At 39.9% G+C, this 22108-nt stretch overlaps 1 protein-coding gene across 1 annotated transcript; it reads right to left on the bottom strand.

Annotated features, from left to right (window-relative positions):
* Positions 1–1750: 1750 nt before the first annotated feature.
* Positions 1751–14380, bottom strand: LOC148206992 (uncharacterized). Its single transcript, XM_088109323.1, has 4 exons — positions 14307–14380; positions 6630–8508; positions 5523–6596; positions 1751–5146 (listed from the first exon to the last, which is right to left on the bottom strand). The coding sequence occupies exons 1-4, from the start codon at positions 14378–14380 to the stop codon at positions 1751–1753; spliced, it is 6423 nt and encodes a 2140-aa protein (XP_087965449.1).
* Positions 14381–22108: the final 7728 nt, after the last annotated feature.

Here is a 22108-nt window from a genome sequence, read left to right as displayed (position 1 = left end):
TTTTTTTTTTTTTTTTTTTTTTTTTTTTTTTTTTGTGAAAATTCTATGCTTGGAATCCGTTGTCGATGTTGACGTCAAACGCGATGTACGTTCGAAATGCATTCAATCAAAATAATGTCAAGAAGCAGTGGGTTCTTTGATGAAAGGAAGAGAACGTAACTAGGGGTTCAAATTCCCTCTAGCACTAGCTTGAACCTGAAAAGGTGCGGGAGATGAGTATGAAAGGTGGATGGTTGAATGATTACCTGTGGGTAACGTTAGCATTTGAATTTTTCTTACATTGGGAGGTGTTGTTAGTATCTACACATGCATGGCCCGCAAGGGCTGCCCCAACTTTGTTGCGTATAGTAAACTTGATTTGGAGAGGTGGAAAGGTTCGGGTAGGAAGGATTGCCCCAATTGGGCGATTCTTGATTGACGGGGAGACTTCACATTTTTTTGTCTCTTTTTTCTTTTTCTTTTTTTTCTTCTTTTTTTTTTTGTTCTTTTGAGTGATTGTGTCATTCACCACATCGTTTCGTTTCAGGGTTAAAATCGTGAGAAAGATTAGGACAAACAGTCTTCAGTCAGCGTGGACTTTTATTGGCTTGTACCGTGGCCAAAGGTCAAAGGGTTTTGAAAGAAATGGATAATGAAGGCTCAAATAAGTGTTTGGCGGTTAAATTGTTTCAACAAGAATCATTTGCAAGGTATCGAGTCAACTATCCTTAAAGATCTGAAACTTCGGGCATCCTTTTATTTTCATTGCTGTTTTTTTTTCTTTCTTTTCTTCCCCTTTTGGGTCGCTTGCTTCGTGGTCTCTGTTGTGTACTTCTTTGAGACTTTATATATTTTTTTATTTCTTTTTCCTTCTTCTTTTTTTTTCAGAAATCCCCTCCTTGATTTCGGATGCCCTTGATGTACCCTTTAGGTTGACATCGATGTGCTAATGATTCTTGTCGGGGGTGATGAAAACAAATATAATTTATGGCTCAAAAGGGGTGCAATTGGATAAACTTCTTTTAACGTTTGGATAAAGAAAAAATGGCCACACGTCACTCTGAATCTTTGCTTACCTTACTTTCTCGCGACCTTAGCCCTGGAATAAAACTCGGTAGTGGTTGACACATTGACTTCATTTTTTTTTTATTATTTTTTTTTTTTATTTTTTTTTTTTATTTTTTTTATCTCCCAATCAACAGATCGTTGGGGATGTGTACCATGATGAACACTGCCCCCAGTATTGTATTCATGACAACCCTTTGTTTTAATGGGAAATGAAAAGGTTGAGGGTTCAAGTAGTATGAATGCAGATGCTCTAGCTGGAAAAGAACGATGGTTACCCCCGAAACCTTGCATCAGAAGACCCAACTTTGGTATTTTCAGAATTTATTTTGCTTTTGCTTTTCGAAAACACTACGCCCTTGACGACCTCATTGACAACGAATTCAACATGTGTCTTTTCTTTTGCTTTCCTTTTTTATTTTTATTTTTTTTTATTATTATTATTATTTTTTTTTAATTTTTACGACACCCACCAGGACCGGGCTAAGCCGACTGAATACCCGTGATGCTTTTATTGACATTCGTTCGATTATTTTCGTTTTCAATCCTCTTTATTTACCTAAACAGCTCAACGCGACATGCAATAATTTCAGAAAGTATGAACAAAAATTCAATATGCGGTATTTATTGCACGAAATAACACAGATTACAAGAATTTAAAAGACAATGTTAATATTCGCTAACGACAACCCCTATCACAGAATCATCATACATAGAACTTTTTGACCGCATCAGAATTAACCGGTAACGGTAATTCCTCCCCATCCATCCTTGTGAGAATTAGTGCCCCACCAGAGAATGCTCTCTTCACCACAAATGGCCCTTCATAGTTTGGGGTCCACTTGCCTCGATGATCTTTTTGGATGGGCAAAATCCTCTTCAACACCAGTTCGCCTTCATGAAACTCTCTTGGGTGCACCCTTTTGTCAAACGCCTTTTTCATTCTCCTTTGATACAGCTGTCCATGACACAGTGCTGTTAATCTTTTCTCTTCGATAAGGTTGAGTTGGTCGAATCGGGTTTGAACCCACTCAGCTTCCTCTAACTTAGTTTCCATTAACACGCGTAAGGAGGGAATTTCGACCTCAAATGGAAGTACCGCTTCCATCCCATACACTAGCGAGAACGGCGTGGCCCCAGTTGACGTTCGTACTGATGTGCGGTATCCGTGCAGAGCGAAAGGAAGCATTTCGTGCCAGTCCTTGTAGGTGACCACCATCTTCTGCACAATCTTCTTGATGTTCTTGTTAGCAGCCTCTACTGCTCCATTCATCTTTGGACGATAAGGAGAGGAATTATGGTGGTGAATTTTGAATTCCTCACATAACTCCGCCATCATCTGATTGTTCAGGTTGGTAGCGTTATCAGTGATGATCTTGTTAGGTAGCCCATACCTACAGATCAACTCCTTCCTTATGAATCTAACCACAACCTTTCTAGTCACGTTGGCATACGAAGCAGCCTCAACCCACTTGGTGAAATAGTCGATTGCGACTAGTATGAAGCGATGTCCATTTGATGCTTTTGGTTCTATAGCTCCGATGACATCTATTCCCCACATCGAAAACGGCCATGGTGCAGACAACACGTTCAGAGCAGTGGGTGGCACATTGATATTATCTGCATATATCTGACATTTCTCACACTTCCTCACGTGTATGCAACAATCGTTTTCCATGGTCAACCAGAAGTAACCAGCTCTTAAGATCTTCCTAGCCATCGAATGTCCATTCATGTGTGTACCAAATGTACCTTCGTGCACTTCTTTCAATATCAACTCGGCTTCCTTTGCATCCACACATCTGAGGAGAACCATGTCATGGTTTCTCTTGTATAAAACATCCCCACTTAAGATGAAACTGCCGGCCAACCTTCTTAGTGCTCTTTTATCGTTTTCAGACGCATCCTCAGGGTATTCTCGAGTTTTAAGATAACGCTTGATATCAAAGTACCAAGGCTTACCGTCTAACTCCTCCTCGATGAAGTGGCAATATGCTGGCTCTGCATGGCTTTTCATTTTGATTTTTGGTAATTCTGCATCTTGATCAACCTCAAACATTGACGACAAGGTGGCCAGTGAGTCTGCTAATTGATTATCTTCTCGAGGTATATGGTTAAATGTGATGGAATCGAAATACTCCATTAATCCCCTGATGTAAGCTTGGTAGGGAATTAATTTTGTATCCCTAGTTTCCCATTCTCCTTTCAGTTGATGGATGACCAAAGCCGAATCTCCATACACATCCAGAATTTTTGCCTTAGACTCAATTGCTGCTCGAATACCCATAGCACAGGCTTCATATTCAGCGATGTTATTTGTGCAGCTAAAACACAACCTTGCCGTCATTGGTATATACTGACGCTCTGGGGAGATAAGCACTGCCCCTATTCCATGTCCCATCACATTCGAGGCTCCGTCGAATAACACTGTCCACGCTTTTTCGTTTCGGTCTTCTTTGTTCTCTTCGAATAGAGCCATGATATCCTCATCAGGAAATTCAGGTTGCATTGGTTGATAATCACAAAGAGGTTGATGAGCCAGGTATTCTGCTAGTGCGCTACCCTTGACAGATTTCTGAGTGACATATACGATGTCGTACTCTGACAATAGCATCTGCCATCGAGCTATCCTTCCAGTAAGAGCAGGCTTTTCAAAAATATACTTGATAGGATCCATCTTGGATATCAACCATGTGGAATGACTCAACATGTATTGCCTTAAACGATGAGCGGCCCACGCCAATGCGCAGCAAGTCCGCTCTAACGATGAATATCGTTGTTCGCAGTCTGTGAACTTCTTGCTCAAGTAATATATAGCGTGCTCTCTTTTGCCATCCTCATCATGCTGACCCAACACACAACCCATTGACTTGTCCAATACAGTCAAATACAAAATGAGTGGCCTTCCTGGTTCTGGTGGACGTAATACAGGAGGGTTTTGTAAGTATTGTTTGACTCTCTCAAAAGCGGCCTGACAATCCTCATTCCACACCACAGCCTGATTCTTTCGTAACAACTTGAACAGTGGTTCACAAGTAGCAGTTAAGTGGGAGATGAATCTAGCAATGTAATTCAATCTACCCAAAAACCCTCGAACTTCTTTTTCCGTTTTAGGCGCGGGCATTTCCATTATCGCTCGCACTTTGTCTGGATCCACCTCTATCCCCCTCTGGCTGACAATAAAGCCCAACAATTTCCCGGATTTCACTCCAAATGTACATTTGGCGGGATTCAGCCTAAGCTTATACTTCCTCAATCTCTCGAATAACTTTCTCAAGTTGAGGACGTGTTCTTCTTCTGATTCGGACTTCGCGATCATGTCGTCCACATAAACTTCAATCTCCTTGTGCATCATATCATGGAAAAGTGCCACCATCGCCCTTTGATATGTTGCCCCAGCATTCTTGAGTCCAAAAGACATCACTTTATAACAAAATGTGCCCCACAATGTAATAAAAGTAGTCTTTTCCATGTCTTCTGGCGCCATCTTGATCTGGTTATACCCCGAAAAACCATCCATGAACGAAAACAGTGAATACTTGGCTGTATTATCAACCAGGGTGTCGATGTGTGGTAATGGGAAATTGTCCTTTGGGCTTGCGCGATTCAAATCTCGATAATCGACACACATCCGAACTTTACCATCCTTCTTAGGCACCGGTACAATGTTTGCTACCCATTCTGGGTATCTCGCCACAGCTAGAAACCCTGCATCGAATTGCTTCTGTACCTCCTCCTTGATCTTCAAGGACATTTCCGGTTTCATCCTTCTTAGCTTTTGCTTTACCGGTGGGCATTCCGGCTTGAGCGGGAGCTTGTGTTGTACAATATCTGTATCGAGGCCTGGCATGTCATTGTAAGACCAAGCAAACACATCCCTGAACTCCCTCAATAAGTCACACAATTTTTCTTTCACTTCTGCTTTCATGGCTGTACCGATCTTCACCTCCTTTACCTCATCCCCATTCCCTAAATTGAGTACTTCAACATCTTCCTGGTGAGGTTTCATCTCCTTACACTCTTGTTCCACTAGTCTCAACAGTTCAGGAGGGGGTTCCGGGTCATCATCACAATCATCTTCCGTATTATTGACAGGGCGCCCAAAATCAGGAATATCAACATAATTACTTTCAAAACATTCATTGTCATATCTGCATTATTTGAGTTTATGAAAAGGAAATAAATAAACGAAAAACGACGAGGAATGCAAAATGATGATAAAACACAAACAAACACACTTTGATTATCGCGCTGAGCATAATAAACTAAAAGCGTCAACCCGTAAGTCATGAATCCTAAAGCCCCGGGTAAAGCTATAGGATTAATTAAAGTTATTACATCTTATTCAAATTAAGCATCACGGGCAAATCCAGCATCTCCCAGTTGTCGAGTCGCGCATCCGGGGAGCAGGCCCACACGAAACTGGAACCTTCCGATCCATCTTCATCTCCCACAGCTGCTATGTGGCCAGTGTTAACCCAACCAGCACTGCGAAAGCTCTCCTTGAGGTCACAGATACGAATTCTTCCCACTTTGGGCTCCCGTCTTTCCATCCGAGCCAGACTGCGCTCCCTCCTTTCTTCTATCAACCTTCTCCTATCCTCCTTGGTGGGCTTGTATCCCAGGCCATACCTATTCTTGTTCTCGACGACCTCCAGAGGGAATGCTCGCCCCTGTCCATACCTACCCAAACCTTTCCCATGCATGTAACCTTCTTTTAACATGACTTTGGCCATCATGATAGAAGCACGTGACAGATGTGGACTGATCGCGAATGGCTCCACGTAGGTGTTTCCCACGATCTCCAGAGATTGGAAAGTTGCCTCGAGAGCTTCCTCGGCTACTTCAATATAACGGGAGGATGATGGTCCGCTCACAAGGAGGTCCTCCTCTCCTGATACTATCACCAGCTTATCTCCCATAACATATTTCAGCTTTTGGTGTAGTGTGGAAGGCACAACTCCTGCAGAATGGATCCACGGGCGACCCAACAAACAGCTATAAGCCGGGAGGATATCCATAACTTGAAAGGTCACTTGAAAGACACAAGGACCGACTTGAACGGGCAATTCAATCTCTCCCATCACTACCCTTTTACTGCCGTCAAATGCCCTCACAATCATAGAGCTCGGCTTCATATGCATTCCATCACAGGGGAGCTTCTCCAATGTCGATTTTGGCATGACGTTCAGAGAGGAGCCATTGTCCACCAAGACACGCGCTATAACGTGATCCAGGCATTTCACAGAGACATGAAGAGCCTTGTTATGCCCTCTCCCCTCAGTGGGTATCTCCTCATCAGTAAAGGTGAGGTAATTATTAGCGACGATGTTGCCAACAATGCCCTCGAACTTGTTCAGAGAAATACCTTGTTCTACATGAGCCTCACTGAGTATCTTCATCAACAACTTTCGGTGCGAGGCAGAGTGCATGAGTAATTCTAGCAAGGAGATCCGGGCAGGCATGCGATTCAACTGTTCCACCACTTTGTACTCACTCTGTTGTATGAACTTTAGGAATTCACCAACTTCTTCTTCAGATATTTCCCTCTTCTCCTCTGTGTTGGGGGTTTCCTCGGCCTCCACGTTCTTCCCCCTCAAGAACTCCTTTGCTTTTGCAGCCATTGATGCTTCCCTATCATTGGTTCTTTCTCTCGCCAATTCTGGTGGTGTAAAGATTCGACCACTTCTGGTCATCCCACCAATGCCTGATATGTTTTCCACAGTTGGATTTGCATATTCTCCCTCATCTAATGCAGTTGCCCCATATCTCCATGGGACGGCTTTCTCGTTCTTATAAGGGAAAGGAGTTGGCACTCGGATGACCACAGACGGATTTCCTTCAGTTACCAGTGCAGGGGTGGTCCTAGTAAAATGGATCACCAAAGGTTCGGGTAGAGTCACATCAGATTCTCCACCAATTTGTGCAAATACTTCTTCCTCTCTGACCTTGCGGCACACTTGCATCAGATTTCTATCAAGTAAGTCTTGTAGAAAAATCTCGAATTCCATACATTCCTCAATAGAGTGCCCGGCCTCCGGATGGAGTGCGCACGCTATACCCAGATCATAATCGCCCTTCACTAGGCCCTTCTTCAACAAAGCTTCAAAGATAAACCTCCTAGAACTTCGGATTTCGCCCACATCTCTTATCAGATCCTGGTTTCCAACCTCGACGGCGTTCGTCGAGGAACTCCCGTGCCCGGACAATGGATTAGTATTGACGTTGGGCTGGTCCTCTTGAAACTTTAACCAACCCGAATCTATCAGAGCCTGAACTTTGTATTTGAGAGCCATACATCCTTCGGTCGAGTGGCCAACGCCTCCTGCATGATAACTACACCTGGCATTCGCGTCATAACCCCTAGGATACGGCGGCTGTACAGGCTTCATCGGACAAATGGCGACCAGACCCTTTTTGACTAGGTTAGGTAACAATTCAGTGTAGGTCATAGGGATTGGGGTGAACCTAACAAATTGATTTCCCCTTGGGTTGTTGTTGTGACCCACATTCAGATTTGGGCCCATGTTTGCGACCGGTCTTGCAGCTTCGGTTGGGATACGCTGCGGTGGATAATACGCTTGTTGTTGTTGAGGCCTAGCTTGGTGAACAAACGTGGTGTTAGCAGCATAAGGAGGTGGGTTTAAGTATGGTCGATAATTAGGATTGGGAGCTCGTCCTCTCCACGCAGGCATTACCGACGCAGCATGTACCTCCCCCTCTTTTTTCTTCCCCTGATTGAAACTGGGCTTTTTGTAGTTTGTAGCTGCAGGTGGGCCATATGCTATCTTCCCGTTTTTCAATCCAATTTCTATCCTCTCACCAATGATGATGGTGTCAGCAAAATTGACAGATACATTTCCAACCATATGCTCATAAAACGGCGGTTGGAGTGTGTTTACGAACATCGACACCATCTCTTTGTCAAACAACGGCGGCTCAACTTGCGCAGCCAACTCTCTCCATCGTTGGGCATACTCTTTGAAAGTTTCATTGTCCTTTTTTGTCATATTCTGCAGCTGCAGACGGTCTGGAGCAACATGAGTATTATATACATATTGCTTTACGAAGGCATCAGCTAGATCCGCCCAACAACGAATTCGGTATGGCTCCAGGTGGGTGTACCAGTTCAATGCCACCCCAGCCAAACTTTCCTGGAAAACGTGGATGAGTAGCTGCTCATCATGAGCATACGCAGCCATCTTTCTGCAGTACATGGTCACATGGCTTTTAGGGCAAGTGTTACCCCTATATTTTTCAAACTCCGGCGCCTTGAACTTAGGCGGGATTTTCAAGCCCGGAACCAAACTCAATCGGGCCGCATCTCCAAACCCGTAGCTCTCAACCCCCTCAACAGCTCTCAACCTCGCCTCCAGACTTTCCAACCTACCTGTAGCTCCAACGAGGCTACCGAATCCCCCAACCACCGTGGCGTGTGGTGCAACTTCGGCTGAAAAATCCTCCCTAGCAACCACAGGCGGTACTGGGGTCACCCGAATTCCATCAGTGGTGTTGGTCTCATTCATTCCCGTGCCCACCATGGGAGCTGACACTAAGACAGGTCCCTGAGTGCCGATTGGTGGTACATTGACAGTCGCGGGAAACGAGAATGAAGCGTGCTCAGCTTTTGAGTACTCTCCTACAGGAGGGGTGTAACCCGGAGGTAAACCATACAGTGGGAAAGGAACAGAGTGGCTCGCAGCGTTGAACATTGGAGGATAAGGGTGAGCATTCCCCCCAACATGCGTAGATGAAGACTCTCCAGCAGTCTTCATGGATTCAAGCGTCGCCAAGATCTGGCCGATCTGGTCCTTCAACTGGCCAACATCCGTTTTGAGAGACTCTTGTGACTCCTCCCAGCTTGCCATGGCTTTTGAGTTTGCCCGGGTCCGGTAGGGGTGTCGTGGAAATTTGGTCGTCGTTTTTTCTCACGCGTACTGCTTTATTATTTTAATTAATTAGATGGAAATGAAACATGCTGAACAAAAGAAAAGATGATGCATGCTAGTAATAGGGGGGAAATCACAAGATTGTAATGACATCACTGATGGAAATTAACACAAGCAGATGCTAAACAGCATCCCACACCTTTTCATTTAAAAGGAAACAAGTTCATTACATTTCTTACAGGAAACAAATCATAAAGATCTCAAAATACATCAATTCCTATCCCGAGTGATGAGGGATTTCATCTCGTCTATCAACCGTTTACAGTGATTAATAAAAAGCTCTATCTCTACTGGTGGGCTATAGAAGTGGGTACTCGCTTCAGCTTCCGACACCATTCTGGGGATGTCTTCAATTGCCCCATTTGCCAAAGCAGCCAACTGAGAGAAGCTTTCCTTCCAATGCTTTACGGCCGTTTCTTGCTCTGCGATGTGCTCTTTCATTCGCTTTATCAAGGCCTGATGCCTTTCTTCAAAATCCATCGACCTCCATCGCTCCTTCTGCTCCTCGATGTAATCCTCCATCTGCTTTAACATGGCTCGATATTCCCCTTCAGCCTCTGCCAGCTTCCAGCGCTCCTGATTCAACTCCGCTTCAAATGATGTAGCCATTTCCTTCATTTGATGCCCCGATTCTTGTACTTGGACTTGCGCTTCCCTTAGTCTTTTTAGGGCTTCCCTCTTATCCCTCTTGGCTTCTTCATAGAGTTGTTTCCACTGTCTGCCCTCTTCTAGAGCCACATTCTTCTCATTCACCCTCATGGATAACTCCTTACTTGCGGCCGCAAGATCCTGTTTTACTCGGAATGTATAATCTCTCTCTGCCTTCTGGCTTTTGACAATGTTTTCATAAGCCTGTGACTTTTCTTCGTTATCATTCCTCATATCCACAAAATCATTGCGAGCTTTCTGTAATTCATTTTCCAACCTAGCATTCCTCACCCTCAATTTCTCCACCTCAGCCTTCAGCTGTTTCACCTCTTCACTTTCTGGGGCTTGGGATGTTCCTTCACTCGCCGATTGATCATTGATGGGCTTGAAAGGCAACTTGACTTCTCTTACCCTCCCCAGAATCCAGGTATGGTAACTAACCCTGCTATCCATCACTCCACTCCTCAAGTCCTTCTCTGCTCGCACCACATTTTCCCAGGCACTTCTGACTCTCCTCAACATTTCAGTACAATGTCCGTCCTCATAGTAGATGAAGAAGGCTGTGAGATAATCTGGTGAAGGCGCTCCCTTCATAGGATATCCGAACTGTCTCTGGACCAAAACAGGGTTGTAATTAATACAATACCTAGCACCTATGAGGGGTATGTTAGGGAAGTTGCCACAATGTTGGATAGATGGTTTAGTCTCAAGCCAAGGAAGGCGCCACTTTACGTTTCCCTCTCTCAAACCGGCAAAGAAAAGAGCCCACCCATTACCTCCTTGATGCGACAGATTCTCAGGTGAACTTCTAACATCGACTACCCCCTTAAATACTCGTGCCGTCATCCACGCATATAACGCCGGCAAACAACAAAGAATCCTCTTCCCTTTTCTCTCCTGGCAAAAGCTCATAGTCCCATACACATCTGCGAGGACTGCTGTTACGGGGTTTTCTGATCTCGTCTTTTTCGCCACGAAGACATCAATAGAAGTGTAATCTACAAAGTCTTCCAGCTTGGGAAACAGGACAATGCCAAACACAGTGAGGGCTAGTACATCCATAAAGGTCTCCCATTCTTCCCTATCCCCCAGGTCGTGCAAATATTGTTCAAGGTAACCTTGTGTCAGCCCCCGAATTTGATGTCTCGTTATCAACCGGTTCTCCAATTCATTGGGCTGTAATTTCATTATAACAGCAAGGGTAGAAACAGAGGCATGATGATCCAAGTGCTGATATGGCTTGGTACCCTCTAATGGCAAGCCCAGAATATGCTCAAATTCTTCTACAGTTGGTGCCAGCTGGAAGTCCTGGAAGGTAAAACATCTCAGGGGAGAATCATAATACTGAGCTAGAGCTGTAATAGCGGGCAACTGTACTTTCACCTCCATTAAACTCAACAAATTCCCATATTTCCTCCCGAAGGCTTCTCTCTGTATGGTCTTGAGTCTTCGGCCTAAATTTATCAACCCGGTCAAATTTCCAACATGTGTCCTTAGGCTAGACTTCTTTCTTAAAATGGCGGAGTTGGTATGCAGTGTAGCATCAGATCTGGTGTCAACATCCATCTCGTGTGAAGTCAAGTGTATACCTGTGATTTCCCCTAAAACCAACATGTTACTAAATGATGCATGAATATGATGCATGATAATAAAACAACACGATGAATCAAATGCATGCATGGTATGAAAATGCAATAACATAATTTTCGAAAGAGAACGAACAGCGTGAGGATTACAAGAATACACGTTTCTCCCTTTGTGCCCTAATAAAGGTTCAATGGCTTGGATTCGATGTCAAGTACATGCAATTTCACAAGGATGGTCTCCTGAACCTAGAGGTCAATGGTCACTAGAGCTATGGCTCCCTTCATAGCATCTCCACAACAGTCGAGTAATCAACTAGATGAGGAGACACAAGTGAAGAGAACAAACTCTAGCTGGAGTTCTCACGATAGCCAGACAGGAAGTACATCCCAGAATGACACCGCTACACAACTCCTCTAATTCTAAGCTACGCTCAGACCCGGGTATAGGGCCCCACTCATGATATGTTGAAAGTGTGTGTGTGAAGGGAGAATGCAATGCATACCCAAACCCTCACCTGCAAAACAACCAGAAAATATTCCCAGGCAGATATAAACATGTTTTCTACCCTAGGGTTCCATATTCAACAATTCACATGCAGTTATTCCAACTATCAGACACAGATAAAGAAAAGACAACAGGGGAAGAAAAACACAAAGAAAAATCATGTCAAATTCGCGCATCTAATTAAATGGCCTGACTCTCGAGCTCCCCAGTGGAGTCGCCATCTGTCGCAACCGGAATCGCGACGGGACGACGATCCAAAAAAGGAAACAGGTTTTGAAAAAGAGATTTTGGAGTCGCCACCATAGTTTATTATGGAAAACTACGGAAAAACCATAAAACGATAAAGCACGGTCCACGAAAACCAAAGATTGGGTTCGGGAGTCGGTTACGCGTGGGGAAGGTATTAGCACCCCACAACGCCTGCCCTAAGGCAGTACCTTTAACTAAATGCACGAATATGATGTGATTTTCAAAATGTTTAACTATCCCCTAAAATAAAATTCTAAAATAAACAAAACATATTTTTTAGTTTTTTGGGCCCGACAAGGATTGACCTTGCTCCTACGTATTCTCATTCAAAATGAGAAATCAGGGTTACGTAGTTCTTTTGGAAATTGGAAAGCTTGTTTGAGAAATTGTTTAGAAAATTTGTTTGAAAAATGATTATGGATAAACTTGGACTTTCGGGAAAGTGAACCTGACAAGGTCTAGCCTTGCTCCTACGTATCTCCACTTTTGATGGAGAATCAAGGATCACGTAGTTCTGGGTAGCAAGACTATTTGTTGTTTAAAATTGTTGAAGTTTTCGGGTTTTTTGAAGATTCTATACCTTTTTTGTATTTTGTTTAAGAAAGAGAAAAGGTTGTTAGCACAAGGACGATGCGTGCGATCACACATGTGCCTAAACCTTTAAAACATATTTTTTGTTAATTTTACTTAAGGAAAAGAAAAGGTTTTTAGCACAAGGACGATGCGTGCGATCACACATGTGCCTAAACCTTTAAAACATATTTTTTGTAATTTCAATTAAGAAAGAGAAAAGGTTTTCAGCACAAGGACGATGCGTGCGATCACACATGTGCCTAAACCTTTAAAACATATTTTTTGTAATTTCAATTAAGAAAGAGAAAAGGTTTTCAGCACAAGGACGATGCGTGCGATCACACATGTGCCTAAACCTTTAAAACATATTTTTTGTAATTTCAATTAAGAAAGAGAAAAGGTTTTCAGCACAAGGACGATGCGTGCGATCACACATGTGCCTAAACCTTCAAAACATATTTTGTAAATTCCTTTATTTAAATTGTAGATATTGCATTATTAAATATATATTTTTTAGGATAAGTAAATATCTAGAATAAGTAGATAGCAGAAAATAAAATAAAAATAAAAGAAATAAATAAAACAAATGAAATAAGATAGACAAAATAAATGAAATAGAATAAAATGAAATAAGAAAAACAAACAAATAAAAATAACGAGCGTTGGGGGGAATTATGAACGGACGTTGAGAAAAATAGCCTGGACGACGAGCGTTCGTGGGTGAAGATAACGAGCGGACGTTTAGAACAGGAGAGTGGAGGACGAGCGCTCGTTGGTGGAAGCTGACGAACGTACGTTGAGAAAAGGAGCCTGGATGACGAGCGCTCGTTGGTGGAGATAACGAGCGGACGTTTAGAAGAGGAGAGTGGATGACGAGCGCTCGTTGGTGGAAATGTCGAACGGACGCTGGGAAAAAAGGCTTAAGGACGAGGGTTCGTTTGGGACGAGCGTTCGTTGGGGAGATGGCGAACGGATGCTGGGAAATGGGCTGAATGACGAGCGCTCGTGGGGACGAGCGTTCGTTGGGGAATTGGTGAACGGACGCTGGGAAAAGAGGCTGAAGGACGAGCGCTCGTTGGGGGACGAGTGTTCGTTGGGGAATTGGCGAACGGACGCTGGGTAACGAGGCTGAAGGACGAGCGCTCGTTGGGGGACGAGCGTTCGTTGGGGAGATGGCGAACGGATGACGAGCGCTCGTTGGGGACGAGCGTTCGGTTTGGAGTTGAATGACGAGCGCTCGCTGGGACGAGCGTTCGTTGTTGGCGTTGAATGACGAGCGCTCGTTGGGGACGAGCGTTCGGTTTGGAGTTGAACGTTCGTTGGGAAAGGGTTGAATGACGAGCGCTCGTTGGGGACGAGCGTTCGGTTTGGAGTTGAACGTTCGTTGGGAAAGGGTTGAATGACGAGCGCTCGTTGGGGACGAGCGTTCGGTTTGGAGTTGAATGATGAGCGCTCGCTGGGACGAGCGTTCGTTGTTGGCGTTGAATGACGAGCGTTCGCGAGCGTTCGTTGTTGGCGAGCGTTCGGTTGGGAGTTGGTCACCAAATGGTTCGTCCAAGAAGTGGACGGACAGACGTTCGTTGAGGAGGTAGGGGACGAACGTTCTAAAAAGGCTTAACGTGCGTTATTTATGGGCTTGGCCCACCCGGGTGATTTCTAACCTAGAATCTCCTAGGGGTTTGGCACCTTCCCTTCCATTCCTCACCCACTCAGATTCAAACACTCTCCCGTAAGCTCACTCCCACGACTCACACACTCTCCAGAGACCCAAGGTCTCTTACTCTCTTCGCGGGCTCGCCGCCGCCTACACCAGCGCCGGCCACCATCGCCTCAACCGGCACACGCCTTGGCCTCGCCGGCGACAACTCACGCCACCAGCCCTACTGCCAACCGCGGCGCCACGGCCTCTTCTCCCTCGCTTCTCTCGCACCAGCCTAGGGTTGAAGCTTTTCCACCTTGGGCACCGCCTGCCGCCGCTCCCACTCTTCCTCTCTCGTCCTGGTTTTCTTATTGACCGTTATTCACTGGTTCAACCTTGATTTTGCACGGATTTGGTTGAGAAACAGAAACGTTGAAGACTGCGGAAAATCAGAGCTCGTGCTGCTCCAGGTCTTTGAATAGGAGAGACCGAAAATGGATTTCTATAGCTTCATTGTGCAGGATATACATTGGCATGTGTTGGTGTGTGTATGAGTATGAATCGTGAATGAAGAAATTGTTCTGCCTTGTATGTTGATTGGGTTATGCTTGTTGGAGGTGGCGTCGGAGATGTTGGGGAGATGAGAGTGATGATGCTGGAAGTGGTGCTGGAGATGAAAGTGGTGAGAGGAAGAAAAGGGACCTTGGGAGTGGATTATGGTTGAAGATGGAGATGAGGTGTTGAAAATGAAGAAGGTAAGGGATGAAAATGATGGGTTGGCCGTGGGGTGTTGGTAGTAGTGTTAGAGATGATGATGCTGGAGGTGGTATAAGGATGAAGATGTTAGGTGCCCCCGTGGTATAAGTATGGCTTGTGGCAGTGGGTGAATGTGTAGGTTCGGATCAAGTATAAGAAATTGTTTTGATCATTGTTTTGTTGTTGTTTTTTAATGCAGGGGAACTGTGAATAGGTGTATCAAGAAGGATGAAAATGGAGATGGCGATGATTTTGGCGGCAAAGATGGAATAGGAATCAAGGAATGAATCAAGCATGTTTCAGATTAAAGTGGAAGTGTGCTTATGCGTTGGACCAGAGAAAGGAAAACATTCACACCATAATATCATACTCAAACAGAGCAAAATCAAGCATAAAATGACATACTATGCCACCAGCTTATATGGACAGGGTGTGAGCGAGGTGTGCTTATCCCAGTATATATGACAATATGAACCAGTGAAGGAGTTCCTTACCTCTTGAAGATCCGATTGCTACTGCCAACCTTGCGCCTCCAATGAATCTCTCCTTTCCCTTTTGACTGGCTTCTTCTTCCCTTTCCTTGTTGAATGGTGTCTCTTGTTTCTCTTTGCAGGTGCCAATGTCTCCTTCTCGGCAATGGATGATGATCCAGTGAAGATGAAGGTCCCCTGGAGCTCTCACTAGGAATTAATGATCCTTTTTTCTGAAGGCTCCCCCCCCTTTCTCTCCGCTTTTCTGTGCTTTTTGTGCGATTTGTATACCCCAAATCCAACCGTACCCAATTCCGTATGCCCTGCCATCCCCCGCGTCCTTACCTGCAGAAACGGTTTCTTGCTTTTCTGTTCCCCACGTTCCAGCCAAAACCCCCTTTCTTTTTCAAATCTTTTTCTTATATTTTTCCTTTACTTAATACTAAAATGAAAATAGAATAAAAATAAAAGCAATAACTAAATAGTAAAATTTTAAAATAAAAATAACGTAAGAAAAATATATATACATATATATGGAGAAAAATAAGATAACATATAAAAATAGATAAAACAAAAATGACGATAATAATAAATAAAAACAAAAAAAAAAAAAAAAAAAAAAAAAACAAATAATAATAAATAAAAATAACAAACAAATAAAGATACAAAGAAATAAATAATAGATTATAGTTAAGCCAAAAACGATCCGGACGAAATTTGGTATTGACAACAACATACATCAATAACCAATGATATTACATAATACAACTTCAACTTACTTCATAAAGTACTCAATGTTTCATTTAAAACAACTTAAGATCAAAAGAAAAGTGAACTAGAACTGAACCCCTCGCATAGCGCACACATTCGCATAGCGAAACTAGAGGCTTCTCGCACAGCGACATAGCTTGATGTGTGAATCCTCAGACAGAGACCCAAACCTCTAAACCATTCGCATAGCGGTTAGACTCGCTATGCGAATAAACCGTGACTTGAATCAGACCCCAGACCCCTCGCATAGCGTCCCAGCTCGTTATGCGAGAACCTCAGGCAGTGGCTCATGCTCCTTAAGCACTCGTAGAACAAAATCCATTCGTTGTTCGAATAAAAAGAATAATAACCCTAGTCCCCAAACAGTAGCATATCGACTTGATTCGCTATGCGAATCATCAAACAGAGAGCAACTCTCTCAATCCATTTGCACAACGCACCCATTCGATGTGCGAATGTCTTGGCAGAGAGCATCTCGCTAAGGTGACTCGCTATGCGAATCCATTAGCACAGCGAGTCTGCATAATCTGTAGAACAAAATTCTGCAGAACAAAATTCTGTAGAATTATGCAACTCAACCACAACTTACCAGTTCTAAACATTTTTTCCAACTTCTAACACCCCTAGATTGTTGTATATACTTAATTAGACCTGACTAACTGATTCTAAACCTTCCTAACATCAATCTAAAGTGTTTATGCACCAATTCCTACTCTAAAACATCAATTTCATCAACTTAGAGACTCAAATTCCAATTTACCACTTTGAACCTTTTTTTGACCATTTTAATGACTCAAACAAGTCACATACAACTTACCTAAACTGCCCAAACAAACCATACCAGTACTAGAACTCAAATTCTCAAATTCACTACCTCACTTCCTCTAAAAAGACTCTAAACAAGCACAATTCACTTCACTTTCTATCTAATCTCTACCATAACAGATTACTCACAAAAAGTAGCTCCAACATGTTCAATCACAACAGTTAATTCATCCAAAACAGTTCATCATCATCACACTGCAGTTTCACAGATCAACCATTTCAATACATTCAATTCACATCAGCCTAAAAACTCAAATTTGTGTCTTAATCAGTAAAATACCACAACATTCAACATATATACTAATCATACAATAAATTAAAACAGTAGCTAGCTCCCCTTACCTTAGAGACAAACTGCTCAACACATAAAATCGCTCCAACCGTACCTTGCATTGCAAGATAACTCAACCGAAACCTACAACTCACCAATTGGTGATAGAAAACAGCTCTTAGAACCTAAATTGAGCTGAAAAGTGAAGAAGGAAACTGCGAGACACATGCAACAACACTACTTGCATGACCCAGAAACAAGAACAAGAAGAGAAAGAGGACAAACAACTTACCAGCTAGAATCACGAAATTAATCGGTTAAGATCGAAGCCCTCTATGCCGTGGACGTTTGGGCACCTCCTGATCGTCAATAAACAACTCAATAGTGAGAGATGGTAGAGAAAAGTCAAAGAACTTTGAGAAATAGTGTTCTAAAGAGATGAAGTGTTCTTAGAATAATGAGACGTTTTTATAAAAATTATATTTATATTATAATATTATTTTAAAGTAAAATAATTTGTCTCATTATTTTAATACACATATCTGCTCTAATACTCTATTTTTTAGGTCTTTACGTATGCAAAGACTGAGATAATGAAAAAGAGAAAATAAAAAAGAAAGAAAAAATGTGGTAGCTTGAACATGATTAAATGAAAAAAAAAAGAGATAAGTGTTATTGAAATCACCAAAACATTTATGAAATGAATGGCACATTGATTGTGTGCATGATAATATATATATCATGATCAATTATGCTGCAAGAATAAAATTGATTTGTATTAATATTTTTAATACACAATTGATTACATAACACTCAAATATAAAAGTATTTTTATTTTATTGTTTTTTTACTTTTTATTATCATGATACAAAATATTAAAAATAATAAATAATATTATTATAATAGTTTAAATTATTTTATAGATTAATTAAAGTTAAATTTAAAAAGTGTTATTAACAAATTAACATGTGTATACGTTAATTTTAGTTTAAAAAAACTTTTATTTTTCATATTTTTTTCTCTCATAAATATTACTTACCTTACATATAAATTCATTTTAATTTTTAATTTTTTAATTTTACAAATAATTGTGAGAAAATTTATCCAAAAATATTCTTACAAATCTCGCCGATGACAAATATTATCATGCGGAACATTTCCTCCCATTGAATATATAATATGCGTGAAAACTGAAAAATTAACCAATAATATTTTTTTTTTCAAAGTTATTAACAACTACTGAATTATAAATATTTAATCGAATTGGAAAGTAGATGATAAATATAAAATTATATTACATGTTTTTTATATAGAATTTAATTTTGTGTTATCGATATATACATATATTTGGATATTTGTATTTACAATTTAAAGATAAGATATTTCAATTACGTTTTCAGTTAAATTATTTATGTATTTTTTAAAATAATATATAATTTTCATTGTGTAAAAAAAGATAAAAAAAACAAATTTTAATAAATGTATGAGCAATGAAAATAAATAAAATATTAAAAAATAGAAATTAAAACACTATTTAAAATGACATAAAACCAACATATTTCAAGTTATTAAAACAGGTTTAATTACCAAATACTTTCTACTGATGTGATTAACATTTTGTCTAATATTTAGGCAACAAGAGTGGCTTTTGAAATAACCTATGTTAAAACATGTCTATTTCGAAAAACCAAAATAAAATTAGTACGAAGAAGCCATTGAAGTAACAAAGTTGTGAGAAACTAAACTCCTAAAAATATTTAGAAACAAACAATGAATATTCTTAGTTTTCTCACAACTACTTTTGGCACCTACTAAAATTTTCATGGATGCTTCCACTTAGTAAATTTATCATTGGTAGATTTTTATTTTTTTTAGGATTTAAAAATAGTGTGTGAAATGCTTGTATAAAAGAAAAGAGTAACTCTAAAATTAGTAGATTTAAGTTTAATATTTATATATGTTTTATATCTATTAATGTTAGACTATATTAATAGGTGGTTGATGATGAATACATAAAACTCTAATTTATTAAATTAATCTTTTTATTATGTTCTTTTTCATTATATCTCAACTCTCTTCTAATGAATTATTGACTATAGAAAGTAATTTCTAGGTGAGTTGCTTTGGTTTTCTTCCACCTCAAATTCTTCTTCATATCTACTTCCAAAATCTGCATAGGAAACAACTCCACCCAGAAAGTTTAGTTCTTTAAATCTCTAATTGTTCTACATTTGTTTTCAAAAACACATAAAACAAAAAATAAAATAAAAATACAAAAAAACAAGGTGATATTCTCCTATTTAACTTTTCAAACTGGAAAAAAACTATAACAATAATTATGTTATAAACACAATTAAATGTATATTTGTAATATAATCAATTATCTTCATTTTTCAAAGATGATTATGTTGTTATTTTTTATTAATATCTTTATTTTTATGTAGTATAATAAAATAAATAATTAAGAGGCAATGTTTTATTTATCTCTGGTTACCAGAGGGGAGAAAGTATGGAAATTTTGAGAAAGTTATATTTTTGTTTTCCTGTAAAAATAAAGAGAAAGATCATAGTAAGGGTGTAAAAATTGATTTGACATATAATATAATTCATTCATTATACAAATTTAAAAAGAACTTGTTCAAAAATGAAAAACATATGAAGAATCTAAAGTAATCCCACAAATTATTACGGGTTTCTTTATTAATGACAAATAAAATTATTAATTATCATTAAAATTGTTTACTTTTTATATTCTTTCATGTAATTTAAATTATTTTATTTTTCAGTTTTTTTTATTTCCTAACTTTATACTACACTCTCCAATTTAAACAAAATATAACAAAATATCATAAATAGGTTCACTAGTTCTTAAAAAAAAGTATGGAATAAATTGTATTTTAATTTATTAATAAATTGTTTAAGTTATCCTACTTAATCTACAGTCCGTGTAGACTGATGAAAGGGTGCGAGTTATATAGCCCTTCAGAACTCTTTATCTTCTTATTCTTTTACTTTGTACTTAAATTTCTTTCTCTAAGTGGATTTTCTTGCATGCACTTAGTATTTTTTTAATTGTTATAGAATTTTGGTAGCTTTGAAAAAATTTATTATTATGTTTCTTTATTCATGAAAATTTTAACTTTAACATATTTATTTAATGCAAATCTCAATATTGTATTTGTTTGGTTTATTTAATTTTATTATGAAATGTTGAAATAAGATTATTATTACTTTTTCTTTTAGATTTTGTTTATGTGACTGACCTGAAGACCCGTAGGCCAAACATTAAGTCAAAATTGAACAAACTAATTCACACTACCATTTTTATTTATTGGATTTGTTGATTGTGATTGTGTTTGGATGAATATTTTAAAAGGACAATTTATTTTCATAAGTAATTTGAAATGATTTATAGCAAGTTAATATTGTTTAAACGAAATTCTTAAAAAAATTGAAATTCTAAACATTGATGAAAATAATTCGATTCTTTAAAGCTAAATAATTTTAATTTTCCCCTTTAAAAAAAAGTAAAACTTTAATTGTATTATGATTTCATCTTTCAAATTCATGAACCGTTTTTTAGCTCAACCTCAATTGAATGCACTTGGGTTCGATTCGGGTCCATTCTCAACTAGACATTACATTTCTGAACTTATGTTTATAACTTTTTTTATATATAGGTAGTGTTATTTTTCAATTAACTATAGTTAGAGTTTTTTTTTTTCATATAAGTAGTAGTTTTCAGATTATGACAGGTAAAACTTTTTCTGTTAACACATACTTAGCTTTGAGTTGATGTTATTTAGGATCTTTTTCATCAACACTTAATTTATAGTTGGGATTTATTTAATAAAACAATAATATAATTTAGACTTATTTTTTATGGACATAAACTATATATTTTTATCGATATATGTAATAATTATTTCCTCTTCGTATATATACAAAGGGTTTTATTTAAATAAAAAATTAAAATCGTTATCAGCTACGAGTGATGGTGGACCGGTAGATGAGTGGAGATTTCGCTGCTATATGTTGTAATGATAACTTGATGTTAAAAATTGAAGTTTAATTTAATTTTATAAAATGGATGTAAAAGTATATTTATAATTATTTATAATATACATATGAAGGAAAAATATGAAATGGTTTGAATGGGTGATGAAGTAATGATAGCATGGATGGATGGAGATGAAGATGGTTGAGGGGTCCAGCGGGGTCCAGCGGAGTGCATGGTTAAGATAAGCCATGTGTACGAACCTGATTCACTCCTACTTTATTTCGCACTCCCAAATCTTGGAACACACAGTTACTGGTGAAGTGGTCCATGAATCCTGGGAGTGACGCGTGTCAGTCGTGGGTGCTGAGGTCGCTGTCGGGTTGGGTAGTGGCTAGCCCAAGTTCAGGAACGCCAACGTCCACTCTGCTCGGTGTGGGCCTCACCTTCACTGCCACTACCGCACCCTCTCATACGTCGTTTTGGGTTTCTGGGACCTCTGACACCGACCCATTCCACCACAAATAAAAGACTCTGTTTCATTTTTACAACGCCTCAGTGCTTTTCGATTCAAGAGATGGAAACTGGAAAAGCAACTTGTCACTTCAACCCATCAAAAAACTTTCCCCAAACCAACATCATCAAAACTTTTCCCAAATTCATTTTTCATCTTTCCCAGATGTCTTCAGCTTAGTAGCAAAACAGACTCATTCATGGAAATACGTTAACCCTCAACTTCATGCCTATTTTAAGTATAGCAATAATTACTCAAATTAAAATATGCTATGCTGCACCTCACCGATTCACGTCAAATTCAATTACAAA

This window comes from Vigna umbellata, chromosome 1 (assembly GCF_029865625.1).
Source record: "Vigna umbellata cultivar VRB3 chromosome 1, Vumbellata_1.0, whole genome shotgun sequence".
NCBI lineage: Eukaryota > Viridiplantae > Streptophyta > Magnoliopsida > Fabales > Fabaceae > Vigna > Vigna umbellata.
The sequence above is the reverse complement of the archived record's forward strand: the minus strand, read 5'-3'. Positions and strand labels throughout refer to the sequence as shown.